The 18,276-nt window shown below is 49.3% G+C and overlaps 1 protein-coding gene across 7 annotated transcripts in view; it reads left to right on the forward strand.

Annotated features, from left to right (window-relative positions):
* The window catches only part of PASK (PAS domain containing serine/threonine kinase), an 86,084-nt gene that overhangs the window by 33,448 nt on the left and 34,360 nt on the right, over positions 1-18,276 (forward strand). For 6 of the 7 annotated variants that reach the window (XR_010590388.1, XM_065557063.1, XM_065557064.1 and 3 more), the window contains one exon: positions 3,499-3,632. Coding sequence is in view for 6 of the 7 variants with exons in the window: in XM_065557063.1 (XP_065413135.1) it covers positions 3,499-3,632 (134 nt within the window). In the remaining variant the exon portion in view is untranslated. Of the gene's footprint in view, positions 1-3,498; positions 3,633-5,959; positions 6,307-18,276 lie in introns of those variants that run through there. The other variant, XM_065557062.1, reaches the window with a different exon arrangement.

Below are 18,276 nucleotides of genomic sequence, written 5' to 3' on the forward strand. Positions count from 1 at the left end.
TTAAATGAAGCTTCTTAAACATTTTAAAAACCTTATTTACTTTACATACAACAATAGTTTAGTTATATATTATAGACTTATAGAAAGAGACCTTCTAAAAACGTTAAAATGTATTACTGGCACGTGAAACCTTAAATTAGAGTGAATAAATGAAGACTCGGCACATCACTTCTGAAAGGTTGCCGACCCCTGCAGTAGACTGATGACTAAACTGTGTTACCAGTGAATTAACAAATGTCACTTTGTGATGTTCCCTTGGTGTTATCTGTACCGGTGATCTGCTAGGTCACTCCAATCCTCGACTCTGGGAGCCAGCCTTTACACTGCTCTGCTGTGAGAACCCCCACTCCCAGGTTGTTCCTGCATGGCTGCTAACATGTAAGTTGCTCCCAGCTACATGAGTGAGCACTTTTGGCCAGCCGCTGCTTGGATTGTGCAACCGAATGACACTAGCCAGTATCTCTGGTCCCAGACACAACCCTAGGAACCTCTGTCTTGCAGTGTCAAGTTATGCCCACTGGATGCTGCAAGCTTATATGAATTCATCAGTTTAACAAAGAAATTGATATGTACCAGATTTATTATCCCAAGGGGAGTCTCTGACATGCTTCAAACCAAACGCACTGCTTCAGGTGGAATAAACGCATTTATTAACTACAAAAGATAGATTTTAAGTGATTATAAGTCAAAGCACAACAAGTCAGATTTGGTCAAATGAAACAAAATCAAAAAGCATTCTAAGCTGATCTTAATACTTTTAGTGCCCTTACAAACTTAGATGCTTCTCACCATAGGCTGGCTGGCTGCCCTTCAGCCAGGCTCTCCCCTATGATCAGCGCTTCAGTCTCTCGGTGGTGGTGTCTGTAGATGGAGGTGGAAGAGAGAGAGCATGGCAAATGTCTCTCCCTTTTATCATGTTCTTTCTTCCTTCTTGTCTTTTTCCCCCCCCCCTTCAGAATCAGGTGAGTATTACCTCATCGTAGTCCCAAACTGAACAAGGGAAGGGTGGTGACTCACTTGAGAGTCCAACAGATCCTTTAATAGAATCATAGAATATCAGGGTTGAAAGGGACCTTAGGAGGTCATCTAGTCCAACCCCTGCTCAAAGCAGGACCAATCCCCAACTAAATCATCCCAGCCAGGGCTTTGTCAAGCCTGACCTTAAAAACCTCTAAGGAAGGAGAGTCCACCACCTCCCTAGGTAATCCATTCTAGTGCTTCACCACCCTCCTAGTGACATATCCCCCCCCTAATATCCAACCTAAACCTCCCCCACTGCAACTTGAGACCATTACTCCTTCTTCTGTCATCTGGTACCACTGAGAACAGTCTAGATCCATCCTCTTTGGAACCTCCTTTCAGGTAGTTGAAAGCAGCTATCAATCCCCCCTCATTCTTCTTTTCTGCAGACTAAATAATCCCAGTTCCCTCAGCCTCTCCTCATAAGTCATGTGCTTCAGTCCCCTAATCATTTTTGTTGCCCTATGCTGGAGTCTTTCCAATTTTTCCACATCCTTCTTGTAATGGGCACAAAACTGGATATAATACTCCAGATAAGGCATCACCAATGCCGAATAGAGGGGAATGATCATGTCCCTTGATCTGCTGGCAATGCCCCTACTTATACAGCCCAAAATACCATTAGCCTTCTTGGCAACAAGGGCACACTGTCGACTCATATCCAGCTTCTCGTTTACTATAACCCCTAGGTCCTTTTCTGCAGAACTGCTGCCTAGCCATTCAGCCTCTAGTCTGTAGCAGTGCATGGGATTTTTCCGTCCTAAGTGCAGGACACTGCACTTGTCCTTGTTGAATCTCATCATATTTCTTTTGACCCAATCCTCTAATTTGTCTAGGTCCCTCTGTATCCTATCCTTACCCTACAGCATGTCTACCACTCCTCCCAATTTAGTGTCATCTGCAAACTTTCTGAGGGAGCAATCCATGCCATCCTCCAGATCATTAATAAATATGTTGTACAAAACCGGCTCTAGGACCGACACTTGGGGCACTTTGCTTGATACCTAGCGGCTGCCAACTAGACATGGAGCCATTGATCACTATCCGTTGAGCCCGATGATCTAGACAGCTTTCTATCCACCTTATAGTCCATTCATCCAGCCCATACTTCTTTAACTTGCTGGCAAGAATACTGTGGGAGAATCCTTTGTTGCTGCCTAGGCCAGTGTTCTTTGTTCCTGTGAGGCTGGGCTGGGTTTGTCCCATACATGCCCTGATGAGGTGTGAAGTGCCCCTCTGCTGTTGAGAGTTTTGCCTGGGCTTGTTTTAAGCCATGAGGACACATTTTCAGCCTCATAACTTTATACATGAAATTACAACCAATAACATTACTATAACAGCAATGCTCAGTGCATCATGAACCTTCCAAAGACACCCAACATGACCAAACTTTGCATTGGATACCACACAATCCTATTATAAGCATGAACATGGGGATGCAGGGTGTTTCCCCAAGGTACAGAGTGTCACACACTTTTAGCTCTGTGTGAAGCAAGTTACCTTCCTTCCCGGATGGGATGTCAAGTGGCTGGACTCTCTCTTGGGAGACTGTTTTTCAGAATGATGAGGGGTGTCCCCTGAGCTGTCTAACCTGTAGTTTGAAACTCTGGTTGGTAAGCCCTGGTCTACGCTACAAACTTATGTAGGTATAGTATAATGACGTCACTCAGGGGTGTGGAATGAGCAATGCAGCTATACTGGCCGAACTCTTGGTGTAGACAGCGCTATATTGACAGGAGGACTTATCCTATTGACATTGCTACTGCCTTGTGGGGAATTGGAGTAACTATGCTGACGAGAAAAGCTCTCCCACCAGCATAGGTAGTGTCTTCACTAAGCGCTACAGTGGCACTGGTGCACTTGCACTGCTGTACGTACACAAGCCGTAATTTTGGCCTGAGTTCAGTAGTTAATCTGGTCTTCTGATCACCAGATATATGTTGTAGCTATACTAGCCCTCTGTGTTCAGGAAGGCTAGGTTCTGATTTCATCTAGAAACTAGATATAACGAGGTGGCTGTTCCTCTAGTGGCTGTTAATTCATGTTGTATAATTTGTTTGCAGTTTGGCATAATTTATCAGTTTCTATTTAGGAGAGGCCCAAGACTAAAATTACTGGAAGTGTTGTATGTGGGGAAAAATACAGAGCTGCATGAAGGAAGCTTGTGTGGTGATTCCCAGTGATAAGTGCTCTCACTTTTGCTAGCACTGACTTGCGAAACTGAATACCAAGTGTTGCGGGTAGAAGGGTGGGAGAGGGTCGGGGTTGTGTGCATGTGCATGAAGGCAGTATAGGACAACTAAAAGTGTTTTTATATATATATTTTTTCTGCTTAAGCATTTATATAGTCGTGTAGAACTCCTAAAATATTTGCATATTAACTTTCCTAACTTTGAAATGAAATTCAGAACCACATATACACAAATGTGTGTTCTTTCATATATCTTGGTGTATGTGGGATTCTGTGTTTTTGTGTAGGTACCAAGGACCAGAGCTGGAGATGTGGTCGCTTGGCATCACCCTTTATACCCTACTATTTGGAGAGAATCCCTTCTGTGAATTAGAGGAGACCATGGAGGCTGTACTAAATCCTCCTTACAGGGTGTCAGAAGGTGAGTTTTCATTTATTCATGCCATTCATTGCCAATGGAACTGACCATAGTGGAAGAGATTACTCTAGAACAGTGGTTTTCAAAATGCGGGTCGCGATCCAGTACTAGGTCGCGGAATGTAAGGCATTGGGTCGTGATGGCTCTGGTCAGCACCGCCAACCAGGCTGTTAAAAGTCCCATCAGCGGTGCTGCCTGGGTAAGGCAGGCTAGTTCCTACCTGTTCTGACACCACGCTGCACCCTGGAAGTGGCCAGCTGCAGGTCCTGCTCCTAGGCAGGGGGATGGGGGGGCATGGGGCTCCGTGTGCTGCCCCTGCCCTGAGCACAGCTCCACACTCCCTTTGGCCGGTTCCCAGCCAATGGGAGCTGGGGGTGGGGGGTGCAGGGTGGTGCCTGTGAGCGAGAGCTATATGAAGCCGCTTGCGCGCGCCTCTGCCTAGGAGCTGGACCTGCTGCTGGCTGCTTTCGGGGTGCAGTGTGGTCCACGGTGCCAGGACAGGCAGGAAGCCTGCCTTAGCACCCCTGCTGCGTCGCTGACCGGGAGCCACCTGAGGTAAGCCTGCATGCCAATCCTGCACCCCAATCTCCTGCCCCTTGCTGCACCCCAAACCCCTTATCACCGGCCCCACCCAAGAGCCTGCACCCAGAGCCCTGCCCCCCTCCTGCACCCCAACCCCCTGCCCCAGCCCAGAGCCCCCTCCCACACCCCAAACCCCTCACTCCTGGCCCCACCCCGCAGCCCTCACTCCCGCACCCCAACCCTTTGCTCCAGTCCTGAGCCCTTCCCAAACCCCTCATCCCCCAGCTCTGTTGGGTCGCGGGCATCAACAATTTTCTTCAATTGGATCGCCAGAAAAAAAAGTTTGAAAACAACTGCTCTAGAAAGAACCTTTTGTGTAGCTGGAAGCGCACAGTGTATATTAATTTCTCCAGGTTTTGCCCTCTTCTTGGGAGTCTGTCTCACACATGCTTAGTTTATTAAACATCAGTTCTCATCTGAAAAAGGGTTATGACATGCAAATCTGTATATTCACCTGCTTTAAGGAAAGTACTCTAATTCTTTACACATATGGAAGTATCTGTGTACTACCTGCACTGGCAATATTTCACATTCCAGACCTTCTCTATGGTGAGTTCACTCCTTCATTCATTATCCCAAACCACCAATGAGTTAAAAATGGAGTGAGCTGGAACAAATAATGTAATTGGAAAGTTCAGCCTACTAGACAAGTTTAAGGTCCAGTGACTACCAGTGGTCCTCAGGAGGCTTGAATGCAAATTCAGGCTTTGCTTCACTTAACCATTGCCAACCAGTATTGTTGGCTTAAGAGGTCTTGCTGGCAACTTCCTCGCCTCAGTGGGGCCCTTAGGAATGTGAAGGGTGTTTGCTTGCATTTGTAGCTTCAGAATTGGTTTCATGATCTGGACTAAAAGAAAGATATTGCTGGTCTTGCTTCCTGGGGGAGGTGTTGAAGAGAACAAGTATATGGTGGGTTGATAAATCTTTCATCAGCAACCTCTCTGTAGGTGGTCTTAGGAGTATTTTAGTCCCATACAGCGCCTCTATAGCTTTGCAGTTAGGAATTTCCTGGTGTTTTCCCCCAAGCCACAGGTATATGCCCTTAAAAGAAAAACAAACACAAGACCTCATTTCAGAATGTTTGTCTGCAAAAGGACTGGTCTTGGAGTGGGTGGGTGCCCACCAGAGGCACCAAAGTTGTAGAAAGAATGGTGTGCAAAAGAAGTCTTCCATGCATAGATTGTCTGTTTCTTTCTATTCTCTTCCCCCCTCCCCCCTCGCCGCTGCCGCCCAGTGTCTTACCTCTTTTCAGTTCATTATTAACACAATGTGGAAGGCTTAGATCATTCTCCAAGCCAGGCAAACGCAGCCCTGAGTGAATGAAACAAGACAGAGAAATCGTGGCAGAAGGGCTGGAGGGATCTGGGGTTACAATTTTACCTACTTATGAGTATTACCCTTAGTAAATTAGGTTCATGTCTACACTGGCAGAGTTACAGAGCCGCTTAGAGAGCATTGAAGGGAAACTGCTGTTTTGTGTTCACACTGTCAGCTGCTGGCGCAATAGTGTGTTCACACATGCGGTATGTGGAGCGGTGCACTCTGGGCAGTTATCCCATAGAGCATCTCTTCTTCTTCTGCCACTAAGAGTTGTGGGAAGGTGGAGGGGGTTGTGGGGCATCCTGGGTCCTGTCCCAATGCCCTGTGATGCATTGCTTCACATCCCAGCAATCCCTATGCTTCCATCCGCATTTGGAGCCATCTTTCAACGGTTTGTGTACTGTGCGAACTGCCTCTTCGGTCTGCAGGAATGGATCCCGAACTGTTGACCAGTATGCTGCTCGCTCTGACTAACACATCACGAATGGCAGTGGAGTTATTGCTTAAACTACAAAGGCAAGAGGAGTGCAACATTGATCTCGCCATGCGTACTAGCTACGACATGAGATTGCTTGTGGCATTCACCGAGGTGCTGGCCACAGTGGAACGCCACTTTTGGGCTTGGGAAACAAGCACTGAGTGATGGGATCACGTCGTCATGCATGTCTGGGATGACGAGCAGTGGCTGCAGAACTTTCAGATGAGAAAAGCCACATTCATGGGACTGTGTGAGCTCGCCCCAGCCCTGCAGCGCAAGGACACGAGAATGAAAGCTGCCCTGCAGTTGGAGAAGCGTGTAGCGATTGCACTGTGGAAGCTGGCTACTCCGGACTGCTACCAATTGGTCGCTAACCAGTTGGGAGTGGGAAAGTCGACCGTTGGACTCGTGTTGATGGAAGTGTGCAAGGCCATTAATCGCATCCTGCTCTGAAAGACCATGACTCTGGGCAACGTGCGTGACATTGTGGACGGCTTTGCACAAATGTGCTTCCCTAACTGCAGAGGGACGATAGATGGGACGCATATTCCAATTCTGGCACCAGACCACCTAGCCACCGAGTACATTAATCGGAAGGGGTATTTCTCAATGGTTCTGCTGGTGCTTGTGGATCACCGTGGGCGTTTCACAGACATTAACGCAGGCTGGGCTGGAAAGGTGCATGACGCACACATCTTTCGGAATACTTGCCTGTTCAGGAAACTGCAAGCAGGAACTTTCTTCCTGGACCAGAAGATTGCTGTAGGGCAGGGGTTGGCAACTTTTCAGAAATGGTGTGCCGAGTGTTCATTTATTCACTCTGATTTAAGGTTTCATGTGCCAGTAATCCATTTTAACGCTTTTAGAAGGTCTCTTTCTAGAAGTCTATAATACATAACTAAACTATTGTTGTATGTAAAATAAAGAAGGTTTTTTTAAATGTTTAAGAAGCTTCATTTAAAGTTAAATTAAAATGCAGAGCCCCTCGGACTGGTTTCCAGGACCCAGGCAGTGTGAGTGCCACTGAAAATCAGCTCGCGTGCCGCCTTTGGCACCCATGCCATATGTTGCCTACCCCTGCCGTAGGGGAAGTCAAAATGCCCATTGTGATCCTGGGAGACCCCGCCTACCCCTTAATGCTGTGGCTTATGAAGCCATACATGGGGCACCTTGACAGCAGCAAGTAGCAGTTCAACAACAGGCTGAGCAAGTGCAGAATGACTGTGTGTGCTTTTGGCCGTTTAAAGGCCTGTTGGCACTGCATGTATGGGAAGCTGGACCGGGCTGATGACAATATTCCAATGCTTGTAGCCGTGTGCTGTACGCTCTATAATATTTGTGAAGGGAAGGGTGAAAGCTTCATTCTTCTTCGAGAGATGTCCCTGTGGGTGCTCCACTACAGGTGTTGGTGCGTCCCTGCGCCTTCGCCCGGAGATTTTTGCAGCAGTACTCATAGCGGCCACGCATGCTCAGAAGCTGCCCCCCGCTGTGACTCTAGGTTAATAGTACTCATGCGTGGCCGGTCTCCTCAGTTCCTTCTCAACCGTCCCCGGCCTGAGACGGAGCTCAGCAGACTCATTAGAAAATCCTTCACTCTTACCACAATTACCCTTTAGTAACCAGCTCTTGTCAGTTTTCTCTGTTAGTATAGTTACTTACCCCGTTTATCTGTTAAAAAAAAAAAAAAAAAAAAAAATTCTGTCAGCTGCGGCTATGCCGGGCTCCACAGGTTTCAAGCGCTGTGCTACCTGCAAGGAAGCTATCCCATTATCGGATGGACACTCAAAGTGTATAAAATGTTTGGGGGAAGCTCACATTCCCCAAAAATGTGCCCACTGCTGTAAACTCAGCTCCAGGGCACGGAAAGACAGGGAGCTCAAACTTAAACTGCTCCTCCTTCAAAAGTCTATCGGGTCAGTTTCAGACCCAGGCGTTGAAGCCGGCTCCGCTGCCTGACACAGCCCCCCCGCCTCAAAAAAGCTGAAAAAATCTACGAAGAAGGGACACCCTTCTTCACCAAACAAGGCTATGAGGCACAAAGTATCTCCAGGCAGATCAACGATCTCTCTGCCTGTGTTTCCTCGCCTCAGCAACTTTCATGAGCCGGGCTCTTCGGGAACCGCGCAAAAGCCGCCTGAGGCTCCAGCGGCGCCGCGAGGCTCCGGTGCCGAGGCATCAGGCTTCCAGTTGCCTGCCTCTGTTACGGCACCGTTCGGCACCGCGAATGAGACGGTGCCGACATTCCACAGCATGCCTGACCCCAGGCAGCCTGATATTGCCCGCCCGGCACCGACCGCGGCACCGACCCCTGCGGTGCACTCTGACACAGAGATCACAGGCAGAAACCCCGATCGCGGGAATGCTCCTGTGCGGCAGCCTCTCCCGGCTCAGCTTTCATCTCCCGCAGGAGCTTCATTAACTCACTTTACCCAGACAGCAGATCTTCTGGTATCACCTACCTTGCAGTCTCCGCTCATGAATGAATATTCTTTTTCAATGCCTGAGTCAGGATCTGAGCAGTTTTCCTCCAGTGAGGAGGAAACAGATCCACAGGGAGTTTTTTCTCCATATCATGACTCCCAGCCCCGGACCCAAGGCAATAGGGGTTATGAGAAAACTACCTCATCCCACTCTCAGGACCCTGCCTCCTGGGGCGTGGACCCCTGGATGGCACCACCTATGCCCTACCCGCCACCATGGCAATACTGGACACCATGGGCATCATACCCTCGGGAATACATGCCCCGTGGCCACTCGACCAGGCGCAACACTGATCCAGCGCCGTCTCCTAACAAATATGCCAGTGACACGAGACGCCTGGCAACACAGCCACGCTCCCAGGATAAACCTAGCCCTACTCCTGTTCCAACAGAACCGGAGCTGGCACCTGAAGAAGCATTACTTCCCCTTCCTCCCACTCCCTCAGATGAATATACAAAATTCCAGGACCTCTTTAAATGAGTTGCCAGTGACCTGAGAATTAACCTGGACGTGGTCACCGAACAACAGCATGAGCTAACGAACATCCTACAGCCCCCTTCTTCCTCCAGAGTGGCACTCCCAATTAACGCAGCCCTTTTAGAACCCGCTAAGTCCATCTGGCAGACTCCAGCGACAAGCCTACCTACCTGCAAGCAAGCAGACAGGAAGTATTTTATCTCTCCAAAGGACTCTGAATTCCTTTTTACCCACCCAGCACCAAATTCATTGGTAGTGGACGCTGCGAACCAGAGGGCTAGACAACAGTATTCTCGTTCTGCCCCACCCAACAAGGATAACAAACGATTGGACCTTTTTGGTCGCAAGGTCTATGCATCCTCCACCCTCCAATTTCGTATAGCTAATTATACTGCAGTCCTGGCAAAATACGACCATAAAAACTATAATAAGTTAATGGACTTTATTGATGACATTCCAGATCAAAGAAAACAACAGTTCAGAGCTATGGTTTCTGAGGGACAAGCCATATCACGCACCGCTCTCCAAGCAGCCCTCGATGTAGCCAACACAGCGGCAAGATCGACCGCTACAGCGATAGTCATGCGACGGGGCTCATGGCTCTCCTCTTCCTTTTTTCCTCGCGAAGTTCAGAGCACAATTGAAGATCTTCCCTTCGACGGTGACAAACTCTTTGCTTCTACCACGAATGAAGTGCTTCATTCAATGAAGGACTCCAGGACAACCCTCCGGTCTCTAGGTCTCCAGGCACCTACGACCAGAAGACGGCAATATCGATACCAACCTTACCACCGGCCACGTTATCCCGCATTTACACAACATTCCCATAGACCGCAGGAACAGCAACAACCACAACGTCAAAGACCAAGATTCCAGCGACGTCGCCCAAACTCTGCAGGGGCACCTCAACCCCCACCAGCTAATAGGCAGATTTGAAGACTTGGTCGAGGGTTTAGAAAGCAACGCCCCCACTTCAGCTGACACACCTATCTTTGGACACCGCCTACGACCTTTCTTCCATCAATGGAGGAAGATTACCTCCGACAAGTGGGTCTTAGAGGTAGTTACAATTGGATACGTCATCCCCTTCCTCTCCTTACCTCCCACCCACCCACCCTCCCCGTCCCTCTTCAGGGACCCTTCTCACGAGCAGCTACTCCTCCAAGAAGTGCAACATCTCCTTCATCTGGGAGCAGTAGAAGTCGTGCCAGAACGACACAGAGGGAAGGGCTTTTACTCCCATTATTTCTTAACGGAGAAGAAAAATGGGGGATGGCGACCAATCCTCGATCTCAGGCAGCTCAACAGATTCATCAAAAAGCAAAAGTTCAAGATGGTTACCCTCACTACCATAATCCCAGCGCTGGAGCAGGGCGATTGGTTTTCTGCCCTCGACCTACAAGATGCCTATTTCCATGTCACTATACATCCGGCCCACAGACATTTCCTCCGATTTACCCTTGGTTCCACACATTTCCAATACAGGGTACTCCCCTTCGGACTATCCACAGCCCCCCGTGCTTTTTCCAAGCTTCTAGCTGTAGTCACTGCCTACCTCAGGAAACAAGGGGTCATAGTGTTCCCTTACCTCGACGATTGCCTCCTCAAAGCTTCAACATTCGACGAGGCGCTCCGGTTCACACGGCTCACAGTCGATTGCTTTCTATCTCTCGGCCTACAAATAAACAGAGACAAATCCACATTACGCCCCACCCAGCACCTGCAGTTCATAGGCGCAGACCTCGACTCCCGAACGGGGCTAGCATCGCTCCCACCCAATCGCTTCAATTCCATAAACCAACTGGCCACAATTATTCGCGACAGCCCTCAGGTAACTGCCCGAGACTGCCTGCAACTACTAGGTCACATGGCCTCGTGCACTTTTGTCGTCCAGAATGCACGCCTATACATGAGGTGCTTCCAAGCGTGGCTGGCAACGGTCTACAAACCGAATATGCACTCTTTAAACAAGACTCTCTCCCTGCCTACTCCAGTCAAAGATTCGCTACATTGGTGGACCGTCCACTCCAACCTCTGCTCTGGAGTCCCGTTTCTTCAACAGGCTCCATCATTCATTCTGACCACCGATGCATCTATGACAGGTTGGGGTGCACATATGTCTCATCATACAGTACAGGGGCTATGGTCACCAACTGAGACCTCCCTGCACATAAATGTTCTAGAACTTCGAGCCATTCGCAACGCGTGCCGTCACTTCCTGCCACTAATCAAGCATCATCACGTACGCATAATGACGGACAACATTGCATGCATGTTTTACGTAAACAGGCAGGGCGGAGCTCGATCCCATTCGCTGTGCACAGAGGCTATGAAGCTCTGGAATTGGTGCATTGCGAACAACGTCCGGGTATCAGCAGCCTATCTTCCCGGAATCATGAACACCACAGCGGACAAACTAAGCAGACGCTTCCCATGGGACCACGAGTGGGAGATAGACGAGAAAACCATTCACGATGTATTCAGCACCTGGGGTTACCCAACCATAGACCTTTTTGCAACTGCAAAAAACAAGAAATGTCTCAATTTCTGCTCCAGAGCAGGACTGGGCAAACATTCCCTGGGGGACGCATTCATGATCTCATGGCACCGAAACCTATTTTATGCGTTTCCTCCGATACCAGTTCTCAACAGGTTTCTGATAAAAATACGAACGGACCGAGCCAAGGTGATCCTCATTGCCCCATCGTGGCCCAGACAACCGTGGTTTCCCTTCCTCACCAGAATGTCAATCCAACCACCAATCTCCCTGCCGCTTATCCCAAACCTTCTATCTCAACAGCACGGCCGTTTTCTCCACCCCAACCTGTCCATGCTTCACCTCAAGGCCTGGTTCCTACGTGGTTCTCCCAACGCGAATTAGATTGCTCCGAACAAGTTCAGGAGGTACTCCTACATAGCAGAACGCAATCTACTCGCAAGACCTATCTTCAAAAGTGGAAACGATTCACACATTGGTGTTCTGCTAAACACCTTTGTCCTACCTCGGTACCTCTTTCAATTATATTGGACTATCTCTTGGGCCTTAAGCAATCCGGCCTTTCGTTCAGCTCCATCAGGGTCCATTTAGCTGCTATTACGACCTTCCACGACAGAATTGATGATATGTCTGTCTTTGCTCACGCTATTACGAAGCGTTTCCTCAAGGGACTACAAACCTTATACCCAGACATTAAACCACCGACCACCCCATGGGACCTTCATCTGGTACTGTCTGCCCTAACTCAGCAACCTTTCGAACCCCTAGCCACGTGCTCCCTTTTACACCTCTCGATGAAAACAGCGTTTCTAGTGGCAATTACCTCTGCCAGACGGGCAGGAGAAATAGCAGCTCTTATGGCACACCCACCATACACGATATTTTTTAAAGACAAGGTTACCCTCAGATTACATCCCAAATTTCTTCCAAAGGTACACTCGTCATTCCATATTAATGAACCCATACACCTGCCGACTTTTTTTCCAAAACCACATGCGAACTCCTTTGAAACCTCAATGCATACACTAGATGTTCGCAGAGCCTTGTCATTTTATTTGGATAGAACCAAACCTTTTAGAACCTCCTCCAGACTTTTTGTCTCTATTGCAGAGCGCGCCAAAGGCACGCCTATTTCTTCCCAGAGACTCTCGAACTGGATCTCCCAGTGTATACGACTGTGCTATCAGATGAAGGGGGTTACACCTCCAGACGGCATTAGAACACACTCCACTAGATCTCTGGCTGCCTCTGTCGCGTTCTTACGCAAAGTTCCCTTGGCTGACATTTGTAAAGCAGCCACCTGGTCCTCTGACCACACTTTTGTTAAACACTATGCCCTTACTCAAGGCCCTCTATCTGACATACGCTTGGGCAGGGCGGTACTTTCAACGGCGTTCCTACCAGATCCGAAGTCCCTACCTCCTTAAGGTACACCGCTTTTAAGTCACCTGTAGTGGAGCACCCACAGGGACATCTCTCGAAGAAGAAGAGGAGGTTACTCACCCTGTGCAGTAACTGACGTTCTTCGAGATGAGTGTCCCTGTGGGTGCTCCACTACCCACCCTCCTCCCCTCTACTTCGGAGTTGGGGGGCCTCCGTGGTAGAGAAGGAACTGAGGAGACCGGCCACGCATGCGTACTATTAACCTAGAGTCATAGCGGGGGGCAGCTTCTGAGCATGCGTGGCCGCTATGAGTACTGCTGCAAAAATCTCCGGGCGAAGGCGCAGGGACGCACCAACACCTGTAGTGGAGCACCCACAGGGACACTCATCTCGAAGAACGTCAGTTACTGCACAGGGTGAGTAACCTCCTCCTCAGGGCTGGACTGCTGAGGCTCAGCGCCTGGAGGCTGAATTTGATCAGCCAGAGAACAGGGCTATTAGAGGGGCATGGCGCGGGGCCATAAGGATCAGGGATGCCTTGAGGCAGTAATTTAAAGCTGAAAGCCACTAATATTTGTTGCTATGCTCGGGAGTGCAGTGCTTGTAATGCTAGGAGGTGATTGTGATTGGTGCAGACGATGCAATATGAAGGTTTAAGATAGTTGTCCATTGCTTTGCAGGGCTCTGTTTGCTTTCAATTAATAGAATAAAGATTGCTTTCAAACCAACACAATTCTTTTATTAAAAAACAACAACCGGAAGAGAGAGTCAAAAAACGACACCAGCACTGAGAGGAATGGGGGAAGGGAAGATCCCAGGAGGAGGAGGGGTCCCTGGACAGTTAATGATTTGTGTATGTCAAGGGATCATATCCAGCTTTCTCCTTTGGAGTATAGTGCAGCAGGTACTGTACTCAGGGCCGGCTTTAAGCTGATTCGGCCAATTCCTCGGAATGGGGCCCCGCGCCTAAGTGGGCCCCGCAACGTCCGGGACTGCCGGCGGAGCGGGGAAGAAAAAAAAAAAGCTGCGTCCTGCCTCGCCCCCTCCTTCCAGCGCTTGCGCTGCCATACAGCTGATCAGCGCAAGCCTGGGAGGGAGGGGTGAGGAGGAGAAATGCGGCGTGCTTGGGGAAGACGCGGGGCCAGGGCGGGGATTTGGGGAGGGATCCAATGGGGCAGGGAGGGGGCGGAGTCAGGGGGGCGAGACAATTCGCGTCCTGGCGTGGGGCCCCACACCTGCTAAAGCCGGCCCTGATTGTACTTCAGCAGTGCCAAACTGCAGAGGGATGGGTGTTGAGTGCAATGGGTACCGGGAGTCTGCAGTGCTGGACTGTGACAGGGGAGGAGTGGAATTCCACGGGTACAGACTGGAGCCAGGAGGTTGATAAGAGTGTGTTGGCGCCGTCTGGGGGACACATGGGAAACAGTTTTGTGACAGCAGCTGCAGGGAAGGGCAGGCACAGAGCTGCTCGGTTTGCAGTGCTAGTATTGTCTGGAGCTTGTCTGCTTGATGCCGCATAACCTTTAAAAGCTGCTCTGTGGCTTCATTCTGGCATGCCGCATTCTCCTTTCGGTCCCCTTCTTGCTGTTCTGCCACTCTTCAGTTCCTGTTTTTTGGCCGTGGAGTGCATCATGACATCACACAGAAAGTCCTCTTTAGTTTTTCATGACCGCTTTCTAATTCTGCGCAGCTGTTCAGCCGGTGATGACAAAGAGGGAGGCTGGGGCTCCTAAGGTCATCTCTGTGAAGCCAAAACACAACATTTTTCAGAAGCAGTATTTGCAACACACAGAACACTGCTACAGTGATTTAAAACACAGTCACTATTCACGTACCCGTCACTAACTGGCTGACCCCAGGCAAGCACACATGAGCCACAAGACCCCCAAAATGGTGAGTAGCTGCAGGGGCAGGGTAAATCAGTGTTTCCGGACCCTACTGTACACTGGGCACATGGCTTTTGAGGAGAGCCAGCACTCTGTTTGTGGGGGGCGTGGGGGCGTGATAATCATTCCTATCCCCATGTTTTCCACAGGCTGTGTTCATTATGGAAGATATCTCGCTGCTGAGGGTGAGCAGGGAATCAAGGGAGGGTCTTCTCCAAGACTGCGGCTTCTGCCCTGGTCCTTATACAGGTCTCCTGTGTGCAGCAGTGGTCGTCCGTGTGTCCCCCCCCCCCCCGGTCGTCAGAGTGGCGCGGGAAAGTTACCATTAATGGGGCAAGAAACAAAGCAGCTCTGCCAAAGAACCTGCGGCAGTGGATTGCCCAGTATCTCTGTGAGAGTTTCCTGGAGATCTCTGAGGCAGATTCCCGTGAAGTGAGGGAGTCTATCAACAGCCTATTCCGCCGCTCAGACTAGGCATGTAGTGTTACGCGAACCATACAGAGATAAGCCTGCTTTCTGCCCCCAACAACTTGCTTCAGTGGTTCCCAAAATCAAATCCACTTACCAGTGGCCTCCTCTCCTGTTTGCGCTTCTCCAAGATCCGACAACTGTGACTGGCTAGCCTCCTCCGGGGTAGGAAAGAGCTCCTGGCTGCATGCATCTCTGACCTCCGAGTCGTTCTCTGCCTCTGGGTCCCCCTCCACATCCTCATCCAAGATTTCCTCCTCCTGGCTCGGTCCACTCTCGACTGGCACGCGAGCCACCAAAGTATCCACGGGGGACTTCGCAGTGGAGGTGGGGTCACCACCAAGTATCGCGTCCAGCTCTTTGTAGAACTGGCAGCTCGTGGGTGCAGTACCAGAGCGGCAGTTTGCCTCCCACATCTTGTGAGAGGCATTCTGCAGCTCCTTCACTTTGACTCCAAGTGCCCCAAGGGTCAGTCCTGGGGCCGGTTTTGTTCAATATCTTCTTTAATGATCTGGAGGATGGTGTGGACTGCACTCTCAGCAAGTCTGCAGATGACATTAAACTGGGAGGAGTGGTAGATATGTTGGAGGGTAGGGATAGGATACAGAGGGACCTAGACAAATTAGAGGATTGGGCCAAAAGAAATCTGATGAGGTTCAACAAGGACAAGTGCAGAGTCCTGCACTTAGGACAGAAGAATCCCATGCACGGCTACAGACTAGGGACCGAATGGCTAGGCAGCAGTTCTGCAGAGAAAGACCTAAGAGTTACAATGGACGAGAAGCTGGATATGAGTCGACAGTGTGCCCTTGTTGCCAAGAAAGCTAATGGCATTTTGGGCTGTATAAGAAAGGGCGTTGCCAGCAGATTGAAGGATGTGATTGTGGAAATAAAGGAAGAGGGAAGCACTCGTCAGGACCCTAATTGGGCCCTGGGTGATCGCTACTTCCCACCACCCAACACAGATGTAATGAGGTTGAGTAGTGCCCGTATAAGAAAAATTAAAACTACTGATTATTTCTCAAAAAAGGTTTTTAATGACTTTTGACAATAAAGACAACACAGACAAAATAAGAAGCAAGATTAAAGACCAGCACTGAATAACGATTACTATAAATGGCAAGTTATATTGAAGACAAGCACAAGTACATGTAAAGTTATTATTCATCAGTTACTTACTACTATCTTAACACTATAGTATCGATACAACTTGAGATCAATTCTGCTTGAGCAACCAGACTTCTTTATTCCAGAACCTTACCTGCATTCACCCGAAAATACGTTACCCTTCAGTCAGCTGTTTTCCGCACTGGCCAGGTCCAGACAGTCGCAAAGTGCACGTCCATTCAGTTCAGGGGGTGTGCGTCAGGTTTCCCTTATGACCGAAACACACACACAGTCCCGTGCCTTCGTACTTTTTATCTGATCTGTCGGCCGTGTCTTAAAACAGGCCGACAAATTAGGGTCAGCCAAATCTTTAATGTGGTTAGCGTTGTCGCCTTGGCTGTATAATTTATGCTTACTTATCTCCTTGTGTTGCTTTGACCGTATAATTTATGCTTACTTATTTTCTTGTAGCCAATTGTTTTAAATGTGGCACACGAGCCACCAAAGTATCCACAGGGGACTTCGCAGTGGAGGTGGGGTCACCACCAAGTATTGCATCCAGCTCTTTGTAGAACTGACAGCTCGTGGGTGCAGCACCAGAGCGGCAGTTTGCCTCCCGCACCTTGTGCCCAGGGGCACAACTTCTCGCTTTATAGGAGTTAGAATGTGTTATCTGGTTGCAGCGCATTTTGACCTCAAGTCTTAGTTTATACCTCTGCAAAGCTTGCCCTTTTTACCTTTGCAAAGCGGAAGTTTGAGGCCTAACGTTGACAATATCTTTGTTCATTTTAAGTTTGGCAATACTTCTGCTCAGAGATAATCAGTGATCATTCCCCTCTATTCAACATTGGTGAGGCCTCATCTAGAGTACTGTGTCCAGTTTTGGGCCCTACACTACAAGAAGGATGTGGAAAAATTGGAAAGAGTCCAGCAGAGGGCAACAAAAATTATTAGGGGGCTGGAGCACATGACTTATGAGGAGAGACTGAGGGAACTGGGATTGTTTAATCTGCAGAAGAGAAGAATGACGGAGGGATTTGATAGCTGCTTTCAACTACCTGAAAGGGGGTTCCAAAGAGGATGGATCTAGACTGTTCTCAGTGGTACTACATGACAGAAGAAGGAGTAATGGTCTCAAGTTGCAGTGGGGGAGGTTTAGGTTTTATATTAGGAAAAACATTTTCACTAGGAGGGTGGTGAAGCACTGCAATGGGTTACCTAGGGAGGTGGTGGAATCTCCTTCCTTAGAGGTTTTTAAGGTGAGGCTTGACAAAGCCCTGGCTGGGATGATTTAGTTGGGAATTGGTCCTGCTTTGAGTAGGGGGTTGGACTAGATGACCTCCTGAGGTCCCTTCCAACCCTGATATTCTATGACTGCACTGCAATGTGTCCCAGTCATGGCCCCTTTCTGTCATGCAACGTGAAATCTGTCCATAGGTATCATAATTCCTACAGCTGGAGCACAGCTAGGACTGCACAGCCTCCTCTCCCCAAATGCTGATGAGGTCCAGCAGCTCCGCATTGCTCCAGGTGGGGGATCACCTGGTGAGTGGAGCAGGCATGGCCATCTGGAAAGATGCGCTGAGACCACGGCACGCATCACCGAGCAAACGGGAAGGGGACTTTCAAAATTCCAAAGGAATTTACGAGGTGGGGATGATGATTGGTCACCTGAGGGCAGGGCAGTAGAATTCAAACCGATGATCAGAGAGGCAAGAACAGGCATTGTAGGACATCTCCCGGAGGCCAATCGCAGCGCTGTAATCGACCCGGGTGTCTACACTGGCACTGTGGTGCTGTACCCCTGGTGCAGAAGGATATATGCCTCTTGTCGGGGTGGTTTTTTTACAGCACTGCGCAGTTTCTGCACACTATCTGCAATGTGTACACCTCGGGAGTTACAACACAGAAAGCTGCTTTACTGTGCAGAAACTTGCCAGTGTAAACAGGGCCTTAGTGTGCCTTGTG

Source organism: Chrysemys picta, chromosome 9, assembly GCF_011386835.1.
Source record: "Chrysemys picta bellii isolate R12L10 chromosome 9, ASM1138683v2, whole genome shotgun sequence".
NCBI lineage: Eukaryota > Metazoa > Chordata > Testudines > Emydidae > Chrysemys > Chrysemys picta.